Source organism: Nannobrachium achirus (genome assembly GCF_963921795.1).
Source record: "Nannobrachium achirus genome assembly, chromosome: 3".
Lineage (NCBI taxonomy): Eukaryota > Metazoa > Chordata > Actinopteri > Myctophiformes > Myctophidae > Nannobrachium > Nannobrachium achirus.
The window spans coordinates 42010473-42026196 of NC_137812.1; the positions used below are offsets into that span (position 1 = coordinate 42010473).

At 40.2% G+C, this 15724-nt stretch overlaps 1 protein-coding gene across 1 annotated transcript; it reads left to right on the forward strand.

Annotated features, from left to right (window-relative positions):
- Positions 1–286: 286 nt before the first annotated feature.
- wbp1lb (WW domain binding protein 1-like b) lies at positions 287–15101 on the forward strand. The gene is made up of 4 exons (XM_080722268.1): positions 287–518; positions 7855–7957; positions 8485–8646; positions 11332–15101. Exons 1-4 carry the CDS (start codon positions 432–434, stop codon positions 12195–12197), a joined length of 1218 nt encoding a protein of 405 aa, XP_080578394.1. The 5' UTR covers positions 287–431; the 3' UTR covers positions 12198–15101.
- Positions 15102–15724: the final 623 nt, after the last annotated feature.

Genomic DNA, 15724 nt, shown 5'->3' on the forward strand with positions numbered 1-15724 from the left:
CAAGTAAGCTGAGGAGGAGACCACGCACGAAAGGCGCATCAACCTGTGATTGGCCACGACTTTCCTGTCTGAACGAGGTGCCCAATCATAAGCCAGTCCGCAAACCCAGTGATGATTAACGCAACCGTGCACCCATCACGTTGCGCACATGGAACGAGCAGAGGTGACCACGCCACACCCAGCAGAGAGTGCTCAGTGTGGAACAGCTTGTGTAACAGCTGGATCAGCCAGTGGCACCCGAGAGCTACCAGTTGCACCAATGTTGTGCTTCCCTTCAAATGTCCAATTACGCGCAAGAGGCGGTGCGAGAAGTGGCCTCTCGGTGCGGCCCTGTTGGCCGTAAAGTAGTTTATTAAAAGGTGTTTTTTTAACAAGAATATATTTTTTTGGATGCGTAGGTTTTTATCCCGTGTGTCTAGTTTGTTGGAGGAATGAGAGGTGTATGTTCGGCTCTTAAGATGGGGTTGTTTTTGCACGCCGTCGGCTCTGTCACCCCGACGGAGTCCGCAGCAGACGGGGTAAGTAAGACTGAAGATTTCCAAAACAAGGCTCTGTGTTGCTAATGTTTGCTAGCTAGCTACTTTGCTAAATTAGCAGACTGGCTATCGTGTGTTAGCTCCTCGTCAGCTGGTGTACCTGTTCAGTGCTGTTGTGCCAAGTTTGTTCCAACTAGTGTGGGCGAAAGCGAGGTGTGCAACGGCAAAGACGCTTTTATTTAGGTTAAAGCTATGATACTGTGATGGCAAACTGTTCAAGCCAGGGCAGCTGTACTTTGTTAGGGCCTGTTGTGTTGTCCTCTGTATCCTGATTCCTGATAGACAGCAGGTAGACAGGAGGAGGACGGTAGAGCAGTGGTTCTCTTCTCAAACTCTGAAATTCGAACGTCTACCCTTAACTTTGACAGGGTACAAATTGAAACCAAATGGACCCGTCAGGGTTCATTTGGTTCCATTTGTACACTGTCAAAGTTACAGACTTGTAAAGGGTCAATTTAGACCCACATAAAGGAACCTAGAGACTCCCTGAAATCCACTTTGAGAACCACAGTGGTAGAGGTTCTCTTTGGCGATATAAAAACAACCTGTAGTTGGTCGATAGCATCATTCATTATCTTTTTTCCCCCTCCTATGATCATCCTAAGCAGAAACGGCACTGCAATGATTTGCAATGTACTTGAGGCTATCCAGAGTTTCCGATGGGAAACTTCAAAAATGTCATGCTCTGCAACGGATCTGTCCGATTGTGTTATCATAATAACTACTAGTTCTGTGCCCGGGGGTGTCCACTGTGCACAGTGTCTGATATCATGCTAAACACACAAATGACACCCTGAACATGTGTCCTGTTCTTTTACTCAGTCTTGCCAATGAGACCTGGCTGTAATATAAATCCTATATATCTTACTGTGACAGTAACCTGTAGGACGACTTCCTGGAGATTGGGTTACATTTTAGTCTTTACATTCATGATCCAATGTATGTACTCAAAGGGAATCAATCATCCATTTACAGTTTGTGGAGTGCTTTCACTTTGTACTGTAGTATCACACCATTGTAGCTTTTAAGATGAATCTGTTTTCTTTATTAGTTGACTTTCCAATTTCTATTACTCTTTTGCTAGCTTATCTCCAACAATATTGCTTTGATTTTGTGTCCTTGTGTTTTGCTTAAGTAAGGTGCATTTGAGGTGAAAATGTAATATCAAAGTAATGTGGATAGTGACTTTCCTTGGTGTTAATGTTGCAGGCCTATTCATTAATTTATGATATATTTGTTTGTTATGAAAGTAGACAATTTATGGAATGTGAAAACTGAAAAGACAGACAAATGATAATCATTGCGTGACCACGCTCAGAACGTGACATGAAAACGACTGACTTGCAAACTTGTATCATTATCTTCCATTTACTGATAGATGCAATGATTCTGGAAATACTTGCATTGATTGTGGCATGCAATAATACAGTTATTGTTAGTTTGACAATCTAGACTAATTTAATTGCGTTGTATCTATCCTACAATCCCTATATTGGTGCATCAACACTAATAACCGATTCCCTTTTCACAGCAAGGACATAGTTTAAATTGAAAGTGAAAGAGGAATAACTTTTGTATAGTTACTTGGTCAGCTGTCTACAGGATGATGTTGATAACATTTGTGTTTAGTCATCAATGCAAGTGTTGACAACTAGGCTAGCTACATCCATATAGTTGCAGTTTGTGTAGACCTGTTTGCATTTTGTTATCACTTGATAATGTGCTTGTTAAAATATCTCAGCAGAATTTTAATAGACCTGCTGACAAAGTCTAAAGTTATCAATTCATTATTTTTATTTTGTTGTATCCTACTGGATTTAGATTGCTCAACATATTGTTTGACGTCTAGCCTACTACTGTTGACTAATGGACTACTAGCAGTGCATTAATGTGTCTTATTGGGCTAAACCACAGGCTCACAACCTAATTTTGAAAGACTAGTAGACTATTTTGATCAGCAGCAGCACCATGTGACCACAGACATTTCTTACTCACTGGCTTATCCAATATAAGGATCCATCTTGCAGGACAAAAATCTTTTTCAACTTATGTGTGACTTTACACCATGATGCTATATTACAATGTCATAAGCTCTGGCTTACCTGCAGCTTCAAGGATGGAAGTGCACTCCAATCTGCTGTTTGACAAGTAGCCTACATCCTAAGCCAGCTAGTCTCCACCATGCCGATATCGGCCTGACTCGCCCACGAAAGGAGTTGGATAGAGTCTCCTGCCGACCTGCCTTGCGACCACTTTGTTGTCGATAGCACTGTGCCAACAGGTCGGAACCTTGTCGGGACTTCAAGTCGATTACCAACCGGACTTGTTCAGTCAGGTCCCGAGAATGGACCTCTCGTATGCTACTGGTGCAGAAGCAAGCATAAATAAGCCAGAAACATTTACCCGTCACACATTTGAACTAGATGCCATATTCTCAATCTCAACTCTCAGGTCCTATACCAATCGATCAAGACTAACAAAAGCAACCCGCAACTATGAATATTATATATGCCAGGTGCGAAAAGCAACCTCATAGTGGCGCTAGAAGAGGGGCATGTGAGAATTCAGGGGCGGAGATTGTGGTTTGCCAGCCAAGGAGTGTGTGCAAAGTTTGGCATGGATAGGGGCAACAGTGCTGGAGATAAGAGTAGGGCTAAAAGTGTGACGTGACGTGGCGTGATGTGATGTGACGGACAGACAGAGGGACTGACAGACAGCCTGTGGAGGTTTTGATAGCAACTGTGACCTAACGGTCGCAACAATTATTGAGAAAACAACAGCAGTTTGATGTCTTCATGTAAACAAGGGAAATTACTCTGGCCAGATGGCCAAGACATGGCCCATACAGTATCTGTGTGGCTGGTTCAGATAGAGATCTCCATGTATGGGCATAAAATATTGTATGTTGTGATGTCATGGGAACTACTCTTAACAGAATCCCTTTTATGCCCATATATGGAAATCCCTGATGTCATCAATACTAAGCCCTTATCTAACAGGACTTCATATGGGAATGCCCATATATGGAGGAAGACAGCCCATATCTGTGTGGATGGTTCAGACAGGGATAGGACTGGGGCGGTATGGATTTTTAGTTATTGCGGTAATAAGTCACTGTTTACCGACTATATTGCGTTATCTCAATAATAGTCTTTTAAAAGACAAAGAAGCGGTCGCACACACTGTAGCCAAAGTGCCAATATTTATTTAGGACGCAGAGTATAGGGAAACCAACGTTTTGGCAGCAGACTGCCTTCTTCAGGTATAGGCCTTCTTCAGGTTATAGGGTCTCGCGGTATCTCCCCAAAAAGAATGGAAAAAAATGAATACATTTTAAATACATTTAAATAAAACATATATATATTATATATTCGCGGTTATGAACTCGATACGCGGTATGCATTACACAACCGCGGTATGGTGGTGTTGAGGTTATTGCACCCAGCCCTAGACAGGGATTTCCATGTATGGGCATAAAAGAGATGTACTATATACAGTACATGGATCTCCATATATGGTACCATGGGTCTCCATATATGGGTTACTGGTCCAATATACATCACTGGCCAAATGGCCAAGAATCGGCGCGACCTCGACATGCCCTGAGGGGTCTTACTAGTGTGTGTGTGTGTGAGTAGTTTAACGTTTGAAAAACTATTTTTGAGAATGTATAACATTTAAAATACATATATATTCAGTATATTAAACATAGTTTTAGCCCTATTTAAAGATTTTCAAAAATAGCCAGTCTACAAGCTCATGACAACTGTCAAGCTCATGATTCTGATATATCGGACAGCTGTACAGTAGTTTAATTACTTGCTTATACCTGTACCTTCACCTTGTTCACATTCTGATAATCTGTGTACAATATTATGCTCGATATTGAGTTGGCCCCCTGTGTCACACACACAGCCAAAATCACCATGTGATTGAAGTTGAACATGGTCCAGCCTTATATGACTGTATAGTAGTACTTAACTCTGCCCTGCCTGTACTTTCAGTGTTACCCACTGATAGTAGTGATTATTTCAAGGCTACATTGTAATTGACAAGGTCTAAGTCTGTTACCTACAGTATACTTAAAGCTTTATGAAATTCAGTAGTAACTCAAGTCATAAATTAGGATAAATTCAATCAACCTCTCATGCAACAAGTCTATTTGTCATCTTGTCTGCTGTTGGAAATTGGAAGCATGTCCCTTTTGTTTATTGGGGGGGATGTTTATTATTATAGAATAATACAGAATAAAAACAATAAATTATCTATCTATGTCCTTCCTTAGACTCTTACCTTCAATTATTTGAATGATTTGAGATCCTGCATAAGCACTGGCACTCATCAGTAATCTCGGAGTGCCCCATCACTTATTACTGATAGGGTCAAAAAGGTTATTTATTTTGTGCATCATCGTATATAAGTTAAACAGGCCATCCTTCATTTAATGGGTACAACCGCAAGGAATGAACTAAGCATTGTAGCTGTAGGTCTTGAGGAACAAATGTTTGATAGTCATTTTTTTTACCATTCTCCATGTCTGATCATTTCAACACCTTCTTATTAATAGGCATGCTTGTTTGCTATTATGTCACCAAAGTTCTGGCACAGCAGACATATCCTCCCGAAAGGTGGATGGTGTTATTGTTGCCCGTTTGGTTCGGAGACAGGGGAATCTAGTCTGTCCACATTCTTTTCTCTATCACTGTCTGTGTGCTAAAAAGCAATTAACTATAGCTGGTCTCAGTTTACCTAAGTATGTTTTTATGGCCAAGTGTTTGATTGATAGTAGCATGTCATAAACACAGTGACCACTTTGTTTTGTGGTGTACTCTCTAGTCTAGCCTATAACATATTGTTGAGCCTAGAAGGGAATGCTCATTCTTGATCCATGGATATGGGCCTATTTTACCAATATTTACCAACTCCTCCTGGCCATAAAGGACTCTGTATCTTTGTAGCACAGGGTTATCTTTGAAGAGCCAAACAAACTAGATGGCTATCAGTATCCAATTGCAAGAAAGGGCCATGCCTGCAGAGTGGAGAGACTAGCTGTTGAGTAAATGAAAACACAAAAGTTTAAGATAAATACAATGTGGAAATAACAGGACATCTTTTCTTCATTGCACATTGCACTGTTACTTAAACCTTTGACTCTGAACATCTGAATTGGAAAACAGTCTTTGTAAGTGTCAATGACTGATTAACTTGAGGAGTTTGTGCCTTGAGGTATTCGTTATATTTGATCCCAGTGTTGTGGGTTTGTGGGCCTTATAATAACTGTTACTCTCTTTGTCTCTTTTCCATTTGTACACAGAGAGTGTTATTATCATGCACTGCTCCAGCTAGCAGCTCCACTGCTGCTTGGAAATTTCCGTAGAGCAATCCTTGTCTCCTGTTTGGGGCCTGGTGTGTATGGGAGGGGGGGAGAGAGCGAGAGAAGGCTGTTTAACCTTTTTACTGTGGAATAATGACCACAGTGGTCAAGAGCTTGTATGGGACTTTTGCACCCTGGATCGCCATGTCTCTCAATCTGGGACCTACTATGGTAATTTATGGAAACATACCTTCCTCAGAACTCTGGTTAGCTAATCATTAATTTAATATAGAATAGACAGAGTATGCAGCCTGGGCTTTACCTGGATGCATTTGCTATGAGAGGGTTGTGATTGCATGGCTTCATTGTCTTTCAACTTGTTCAACTATCCTGCTCTTTTATCGGTGGCTGATATCATTATGGACGGAATACATTTTGAAGGTTGTGTATTGGATGTTAGCAGTACAATAATGTTAATAATGGCCAACTACATACCAGGCAAAATAAGTCTTTGACCCATTTAAAGTAAGATATGGTGATCAACCGATTCATCTTAGAGCAGTTCATAATAGGACATTTTAACCTGTGCTAACCTTAACTTCTGTGGGTTTTATTTTGTTACTCTAACTATAATTATCTGACTCCCGTCTTCTGGCTCCCAGATGAATTTCATTATTGTGTGACAGACGTCGCTTTAGGCCTATGTTTTGAACTTTAATTGGGAACTTATTGATGAATATTTTGTGTGGTATTTTCTTGGAAAGACAGCAGATTACTAGTAACATTGACAGTAGGGCTGTAACAATTATTACATAATCGTCATAATCGTTTCCATGTTGAAAAAATTTCATATATTTTTAAGAAAGTAAAAAATAGTGGAAATAGCCGATCTACAAGCTCACTTGTAGATCGGCTATTTCCACTATCAATGTTCTTTTTTAAGTATAAAGTTGTCAAATATGTCAGTAATTTCATTGTATATTTAAGGTTATGTGTCATATCTGCCATGTGCAACTTCAAAGCCTACAAGCCAAACAGAAATGTAATTGTCAACGACAAAAACACAATTAAATCGTTAATCGCCAATTATTTGAGTGACAATTAATCGTCATGTAAAATGTCATTTCGTGACAGCCCTAATTGACAGCGATTTACAGGCACATTGTCCTGCTCCATAGCCTAGCGTTTGTCATCTCAGGGGCATCATTCACACCAGTCATTAGCTGAGAGGGTTAGAAGTAAGATTTAGTACAAGTAAAACTACTTGGCAATGCTAAAGTTATCTTGCAAACTGGTATTCCTTTTTCTTTCTTTTTTTTACAAGACCAGTTCTCCAAAACATTTCTTTTATCCATGTGTTCATTTTAATTTTAATAGTATTTACATAGTTTTGCAAATAGACTGCATTTCTTTGAAAGGGAGTTGATGTTGTCTGTTACTGATTTTTTATTTTATTTATTTTTTCGTCCAAAACGTTTCAGTTTCCCCTCAGGCTTCAACCTCTAATACAAAAAGATCTGCTTTACTTCAAGACAATACAGAACTATATTGTCTTAAATGCTCTGCAGACCCTTTTATGCAAATGTTGACTTGGAATTTAGATACATTCATCTCACATCATATTTTTTTCTTTTTTCTTCAATTGAGTTGATTAATCATAATCCTAAACACTCTTGGCTCATACAATTCAATTCAAAGGAGCTTTATTGGCCTGAGAAAACATACGTTTACATTGCCAAAGCAAGTGTCAAAATATAACATAATATAATTATACACACAATAGATTGCTAATACAATAATACGTACATATACATACATATAGATATGTACTTTATGCATAGGTTATGTGCAATCTCATCTGGTGTCCTGAGAGACTGGATCAGGGTAGTACTTTTGAAGGTGTTTGAAGTGACATATTGTTTCTTCCCAAGTAGCTATTGTCCCCCCAGAGCCTAGTGTACTGTTACTGTTAAGTGACATATTGTTCTTTCTCTTGTCCTCCAGAGCCTACTGTACTGTGAAGGGGTGAACAACCAGAGTTACATCTGTGAGTCAGGGCACTGCTGTGGCGAGTCTCAGTGCTGCAGCTACTACTATGAACACTGGTGTAAGGACCTTTTTTATGCCGCTCTCAAATTGTGTTATTTCCCTTCTCTTCTTCAAGAACAACTGTTTTCCTCGTCGTTGAAGTTGCATTCTCTGCATTTTCATAGAATCCTGCAAGTAATTCCCTGATGGTCAAAGCAGCTGAGCATTCCTAAACAGCAACATGCTGTCAGAATGCTAATTAAGACGGTTTTATCATTTCAGAACTGATAAACAGTTACAAACCAAAATAAAACAATGTAGCAAACACAGACCTTTTGCTACTTGCATATCTGTTCCTCAGAATTTGTGTATGACGTGAGAATGCAAGTCAGATATAACCAAGAATTGCTACTTCTATCTATACAGTGCTGAGATGTTTGGTTTCCTTTTCAGTCGAGACTGAAAAACAAGCATGCCTCAAAAAACAACTTCACCTTCACCTTGGCAGAGTTTCATGTTCTCCATTTCGTTTGTGATGACAGCCCTACTGCTGCCCTATGTACTACTACATGCATAACATTTAAGTGTCCTCTCCTCTTACCAAAGGGTTCTGGTTGGTTTGGGCCATCATCTTCATCTTGAGTTGTTGCTGCGTGTGCCACCATCGCCGCACCAAGCATCGCCTGCAGCAACAGCAACGGCAGCATGAGATCAATCTCATCGCTTATCGTGAGGCACACAACTACACCACTGTGCCTTTCTACTTCAGTAAGAAACTCTCTGGTCTACACTGCTTGTGCACTATTAATGAAACCTCACTTTTGACATGATATTTGAGCCAGTGTTAAAAAACAAGTAACACTCCCTACGGTCGAGTAGTGAAAAAAATTGCAAAAAAGAAACATGTCAACATATATGCATATGCATATGAGACATGGTGGGGACGGACATTAATTGACGATAAATATTGTGTGCAGGCAAGCATAATTGCATGTAAACTTACAAGCAAAGGCTCTTCAAAGCACAGGTGAGGAGGAAAAGGGCAGAGGAGATCTGTACACTTTGAGGCCGGCTTTACACTGCCACTGAAATCTAGCCTGAATCAGATCTGAGTCACTTCAAAAGTGAAATCCGATTTTTTTTAAATAGTCTAAATCCAAACATGTCACATGCAGGTCACATGAAATCCGATTTTGAAAAACCACATCCAGAGGTAGTTTCAAATCCGATCCATATCGGATCTGAGGACATCTGACTCAGTCTGAAAGCAGCAACCACATCCACCCCATAGAGTTATATGCAGGTCACATGCAAGTTACATCAAACTGGCCAAGCGTCACTTGCTGCGCGAGCAGCGCGACCCGAGCGCGGCTGTAAATTACATCATTACAGAGCGCGAGTATTTACTATTTGATTACAGCGCACTGAGCACATGAGAAAAACAAAAGAGAAGAGAGAAAACACGTGAGCTAAACAGTGAAAACGAGAGAAGAGCGAAACACAAGAGTAAAGAAAAGAAGAGAGAAAAACAATATTAACGTGTGTTTACTATGGTCTATTATGTCGCATTTCCTGAACGTAATCAGAACGTAATCAACCAGCGTCGACGTAGTGACGTAACGCCATGACGCCTACGTCGTTACCACGGTAACCAAAGCATACATGTCGCCGCAGGGCAGCTTTGGGCTAACGCTGTCTGAACGCACAGATCTGTGTCACTTGCAAATGCTGTGTGAAAAGTCGGGCCATAAGATCAGATCTGAGAACCAAATCGGATTTGGGCTGGATTTGACTGCAGTGTAAAGCCGGCCTGAGACACTCAACCTAACTGATCAGAGTTTCAGGTGTGCTGAACATCAATTGAGCTGATCTACCACAACTGAACAGGCTTAACACTGTGTGTGTGTGTGTGTGTGTGTGTGTGTGTGTGTGTGTGTGTGTGTGTGTGTGTGTGTGTGTGTGTGTGTGTGTGTGTGTGTGTGTGTGTGTGTGTGTGTGTGTGTGTGTGTGTGTGTGTCTGTCTGCTCCTTGCGGTCGCAACAATACTTTATTTAGCGCTTTTTAAAACAAAGTTACAAAGTGCTTTGTAACCAAATCAAAAACATAACATCTCTATTTCTGAAATGTGACTGATTATGTCATTTGAACTTTTAAGTTTCATGGAAGGTCATTTCATGAAAATATGCCCATCTGTTTTCAGTTTTGACCTTGGGTGTAATCTTGACCTTTGACCATTTTGACTAAAACATAATGATAATAATTGTATCATTTAAAGTTAATTTAAGCATCAGAACCTACCTGTTTACTTGCCCCAGTTTTCAGGAGTCTGTTGGTTCCTTGCCAGCATTGCATCACCAATTCTCTCAGTGCTGCCCAGTCTCTTAACAGAGAAATTGTTTGCTTTGTTGTGACATTTTTCTCCCTTTTGCTGTTCTGGTAGGGATTATATCTATGGTTTGTGGCTTAGTCACATTGGTGTCACAATAGGGCTATGAAAATGAAAGAAAACAACCCTTCAAACTATGTTGTTTTCCATGCCAGGTGCATTACTAATGAAAATATGAGGTCAGATTCCCTGGCAAAGAAGCTGCAAAAGAATAATGTAAATGCTTTCTGGAAGGAAATATAAATGATAAATAATTGCAAAACATCTCTTCCATCAACTATAGATAGTATAAGTATGGCAGAAACAGTATTCTGAGCTGTTTAACTGTGTAGTGGAAAATGTAGATTTGAATGATGAGGTGATTGTTACCCTTGCTGAAATCCATGAAGCAGTTTTAAAGCTAGGGGATAACAAGGCCTGTGGCCTGGACAATATCACAGCAGAACATCTTAAACTTGCTAGTATGAAACTGTGTCCATTGGTTGCTATGTGTTTTACGGGTTTTTTTGTTCATGGGTTTTTACCTGTTTCCATGATCACTGTTGTATTAGTGCCGGTCATTAAAGACAAAGTGGGTAAGCTAAACAGCTCAGATAATTATAGGTCAATTGCCTTGGCCAGTGTTCTGTCCAAAGTACTAGAGACCATTGTACTGAGTAGACTTGAAAGGTTGGTCTGCTGATAATCAATTTGGATTTAGAAGAAAACATGGCACTGATTTGTGTATTTTTGCTCTTAAAGAGATCTTAGATAAATACACTAGGCACAACTCTACTATGTTTGTATCTTTTATTGATGCTTCTTGAGCGCAGTTCTGTCAGGTTCTAATCTAGACTATTGTGGAACCATTGGCGCATATGTCTGTATGTCAGAAACTGAAAATGTGGGCTTGGTACATTTGGCTTTTATTTGTGTATATATTTGTATTAGTTCTTTGTATTGTTGTTTTGTAACTGATATGGATCTTCCTGGGTCTGAAATAAAGATTGCATTGAATACCCTACTACAGGTACTTGTATAAGTCCTGTCAATATGAATGTCTAAAACGTCTCTCTTCTCATCTTCAGGATTTCTCCCAAACTACCTCCTTCCTGACTATGAAGAGGTGGTCAATAGACCTCCTACTCCTCCCCCACCTTACAGTGCCTTACACACAGGCCCATCCTCAGTGGCTACTAGCCCACTGACCACCGAGCAGCCAGATGGCCACTGCCCAGCCATACAGCCCACTCCAGTGACCCCAGCAAATGACACCCTATGCTCCAGGTCCAGTCTGGAGGAGCCACACACCCCCACCATAAGCTTCAGACACAAACCTGACAACAAATCTCAACAGACGGCCCAGGAAGTGGGCACTATACTACTGTCAGCTGGGCTTCAGGAGGGGCTTACTAGGGAGGGGTCCACCAGCCAGGAGAAAAGGGGCGGAGGTGGGGCTGACCCCTGCAAAGACACCTTGCTGAAGGACCAGGGGGTGCCTGAGGACAAGGAGCGTCTCTCCAGCGGGAGGAGAAGACGATTCACTGGGGACTCGGGGATAGAGGTGTGTGTGTGTGGCATGCGAGGGAACAGTGGTTGTAGTGGAGCGGGGGGGACTGGCCAGGACAGCAAGGAGCTGAGGGAGCTGGAGCGCCTGCTGGGCCGTGAGGAGGGTGAGGAGGAGGAGGACGACGACAACGACAATGATGAAGAGGAGGCTGGAGACTTCTGTGAAAGTTGCGGTCACCGCACTTCCATTGGCGTGGATGAGGAGCAGGTGCTGGGTGCTCCAGAGAGGCGGGTCGCACGCGGGCCCATTGGACCTGCGGCACTGCCACAGCCAGCTAACCAAACCTCTAGTGCCTCCCTCCACACTCCGGTGTGCCTGCTCCTCCACACCATCAACGAGCAGGAGGGGCCGCACCACGGCTGCAGCACTGAACCCCAGGGTTGATGCACAACTAAACTAAACAAACACCCCTTCACTACAAGCAACAGAACTCTGGGGAGGGAGCCAAGCGGACATTCGTTTTTGTGATTTTGAGAGGAGTTAAGTGCTTTCTACAAAAGATATGTGTATTTTATGAATGTGTTATGTCTCAACTTGTACAGGTGTGGGTGATATTAGGGTGAGTTAGGAAGTGGGGTTCTTAACTTCATGTTTAGAACCCCCACCCCCTCAGTCGGAACAGTGGCCTTAAACTGTGTATTGTAAGTTATGAGCCATCTGCAGCCTGCACCAATTGAAACTGCTCATACTGAATACACGACTCTTCTATGGTGCTTGCTCCTCACCTTCTGTTGGTTCTACTCACCAAGAGGAATGCAGCGACACAATGTTAGGAACTTATGCAGGTGGGAACTGTGATGTCACAAACAAACAATCGTGGACAAGCAGGCGAAAGCAGCACTGCTCACTTGAGCGTAGATAACCAATCATAAACATTTCCTGCACTGTTCTCTCTGGACAGGCAGGAAATGACCACAAAGAATCACTCGGAGCGAGAACATTGAGGACGAGTGCAATGTGTTGAATCACCACAAAGTGTGTTTATGCAATTTGATACTGTACAGGGACATTGATCAAGATTGTGTGGAATGTCCAATGAGACTCATGCTTCTTTCTAAAGTGCTTTTTCAGCTATTTAAAAAAAGCACATAGCCTTGTTCTGTTGTAACCCTACACTGTTTTGACAGAAAGCTATTGATTAAGTGCATTAACAAATCTTCATGAGGTGTATTACATTTTGCACATAAGGTATTTATCATTATAAGAGAATGTTAGCTTCAAGAAATGAATACAAAATATATCTAATCATATATAAAAAATCCAGTCTTAATTTAGAATATGCCTTCATGTTTTAATTCATGCATTTTCCCTAATCTGTTGATGTGCAGTAAATGACTTCAGGATATCTGCAACCTGTGATAAATGGAGAAGGCTGGCAGGTGATTTGTCCTCCCAAATACTTGTTAGCTTTTCATCAAGTAGACTAAATGATTGCACTGTGCTTCTTGGGGTGGGGTAAACTGCAATGTCAGCAATGTCAGGTTTTAGTAGTTGTCATTACTTTAAAATATACAGGTACCATTGACCAAAAGTTAACCACTTTAAGTACCCTGACTTCCCAGATGTAGGTATGCATTCTATGTAATAGGTCATTGCCTATGTTAGAAAAACGTGTGTATATATAGAGAGAGAATTTATTTTTTTGTGATTTCCAACAGTTCAGTCTAACAAGTGAAATGCGGAATATCAAATTCTGACTATCTGGCAATTTTGTCAGGACTTACTTCACCATCACCACCTTCCTTCACCAAAAACAAGTCAAAGTAGCTTCAGGTTTTATCACAAAGTAGTCATACAGTATGGCAAGTTGCATGTCATTCCTGAATGAACAATAAACATTTATAATGGCTTGCTGATATCTCATCCACACAGATTTCACAATAGCCTGTCAGGCAATGCAGTCTTTCTGTTTTGTTTCTGTAATGTGCCCATGCATGGCGTTGCTGTCAGGCAGAAAACTTGTATCTCCAGCAATGTTCGACTCTTTCCAATGGCTGATCCCTTCTCTCTTGTGTTTATACCATTAGCACTTCTAAACTTCCCCCCCAAAAAGTCAATCTTTGTGTCTGCTGATATTTACACTAAACATCTTGCTTTTCCATTGAAATGTCAAGGTGTTTAAGTGGTAATACAAGAGTTTGTTTAGATTTCACTATTTAAGCAGACAGGCCATTCGTTGACTAATTCATATTTATATAATTATTTTATTTCAACCTACATTTAAAAAAGAAGGTGAAACAGAAAAAGAATTAAGGGTGGGCACATTTGACATTGAAGCAGATTAGATAATATATTGGAAAAATGGCAGCTAATACCAAACAAGATGACAAGCAGTGGTGCAGTAGAAGCTTAGAAAACATTGATATTTCAAGCGTTAAAATACTTCCAATTTGTACAACAAAAATAAATCCCTTGAATACTTTTCCAAATCTGGCCTGCAGTTGTAAAATGCAGTTGTTACAAATGTTCACAAAGCTCTTATAGCTGTTGATTGATAATGTATGTGCCATAAATATGCCATTGGACTATGAATGTACTATGTGAAACCCTGACATGTAGTGTTAACATAAATGTAGTGTATAATATATTGGTTTTCTCGTGTTGGAATTGTTTGGCCAGAATTGGAACGATCAGATTAAAGGGGTTGTGTCATGTCTATCACGTTCCACCCAGGGCATAATCTCTGAACCTCCTTGAAAACACTGTAATGCCTAAAAGCACAACTTTTTCTTCAGCTAACCTCACAGGTATATACTGTATCCTTTACCTTAGACAGTGTCAGAACAACTGTTTATTACCCAGCATATAGATGTATCACAACTATGCTCTGTTTTCATATTTTTTCAAGAGTTAAATGATTATTTTACCCAAGCGGACACTTTTCTGAAGTGCTTTAAATATACATAACATGTATAATGCGTGCTCTTTTTGTAAGATGAAAGAGTAATATTCTTTTATTGTGGTCCATATAGTATGAAGATGAGCTATTCATAATAGCTGAATCCTTTGTGTACTCTTGGTATTGTAACATTAAGTTAAAACCACTTTTTATTGGCACATTGTATACAATGTTCTGAGATGTTGATCCAAATAGTTACTTAAGAACACGTTGATCATGTAATCGTTAGCTTTGTTATGTAAAGACCAGGTAATTTTCTGCTTAGCTGAGAAAAGAATTGCCTTTCTTGAGACTTGTCCCAACATTAAATGTATGAAGGGTATGTAATGGTGCATTTGACAAATGTAGACAACATCTTAGAAACATCAGGGGCATCTTGCCAAAGACATTTTGGCTGTGTTGTTGTGCACATAGTCCTTTGGATGTTCTGCTCATAAGCCATTTATTACAACAGCCAATATGGATGTTAAATAAACATATCCTTCCAATGCCATGCCAAATGTAATTGTGTTATTCTTAGTGGTCCTGTGAGTGATTTTTTGCATCTAACTTTATGTCTATATCTGAGGGGATTATAAATTATGTCCCTTTTACATCTTATAATAAGATGTAAAAGGGACATAATCGAGACTCGATTATATACTGTAAAGCAGTCATTCCCAAACTTTAGCGCTGAGTTGTGAGCTAGTAGGCTATTTTCAATACTTCTTAAACATTTGTTTTCTAATTTCAGTAATTTCTTTGATTTTTCTTTGGATTTCAATTCAAAATCATTGACATTTGTTTTTAATTCATTACAATTTTAGCCTTTTTGGGAATGTTTTTTGAAAATGACTTTAAAAACAATACTCATAAAAACGTGACCGTGACCCACAAATGGGTCCTGACCCACTGTTTGGGAAACAGCGCTGTAGGTTGAAAGAAATGTCCCAAAATCGAATTAAAAGAATATAACATGAATCATGATGATGAGTTAGAAATAAACTAACGTTTCCTTTGACTCCGGTATTTG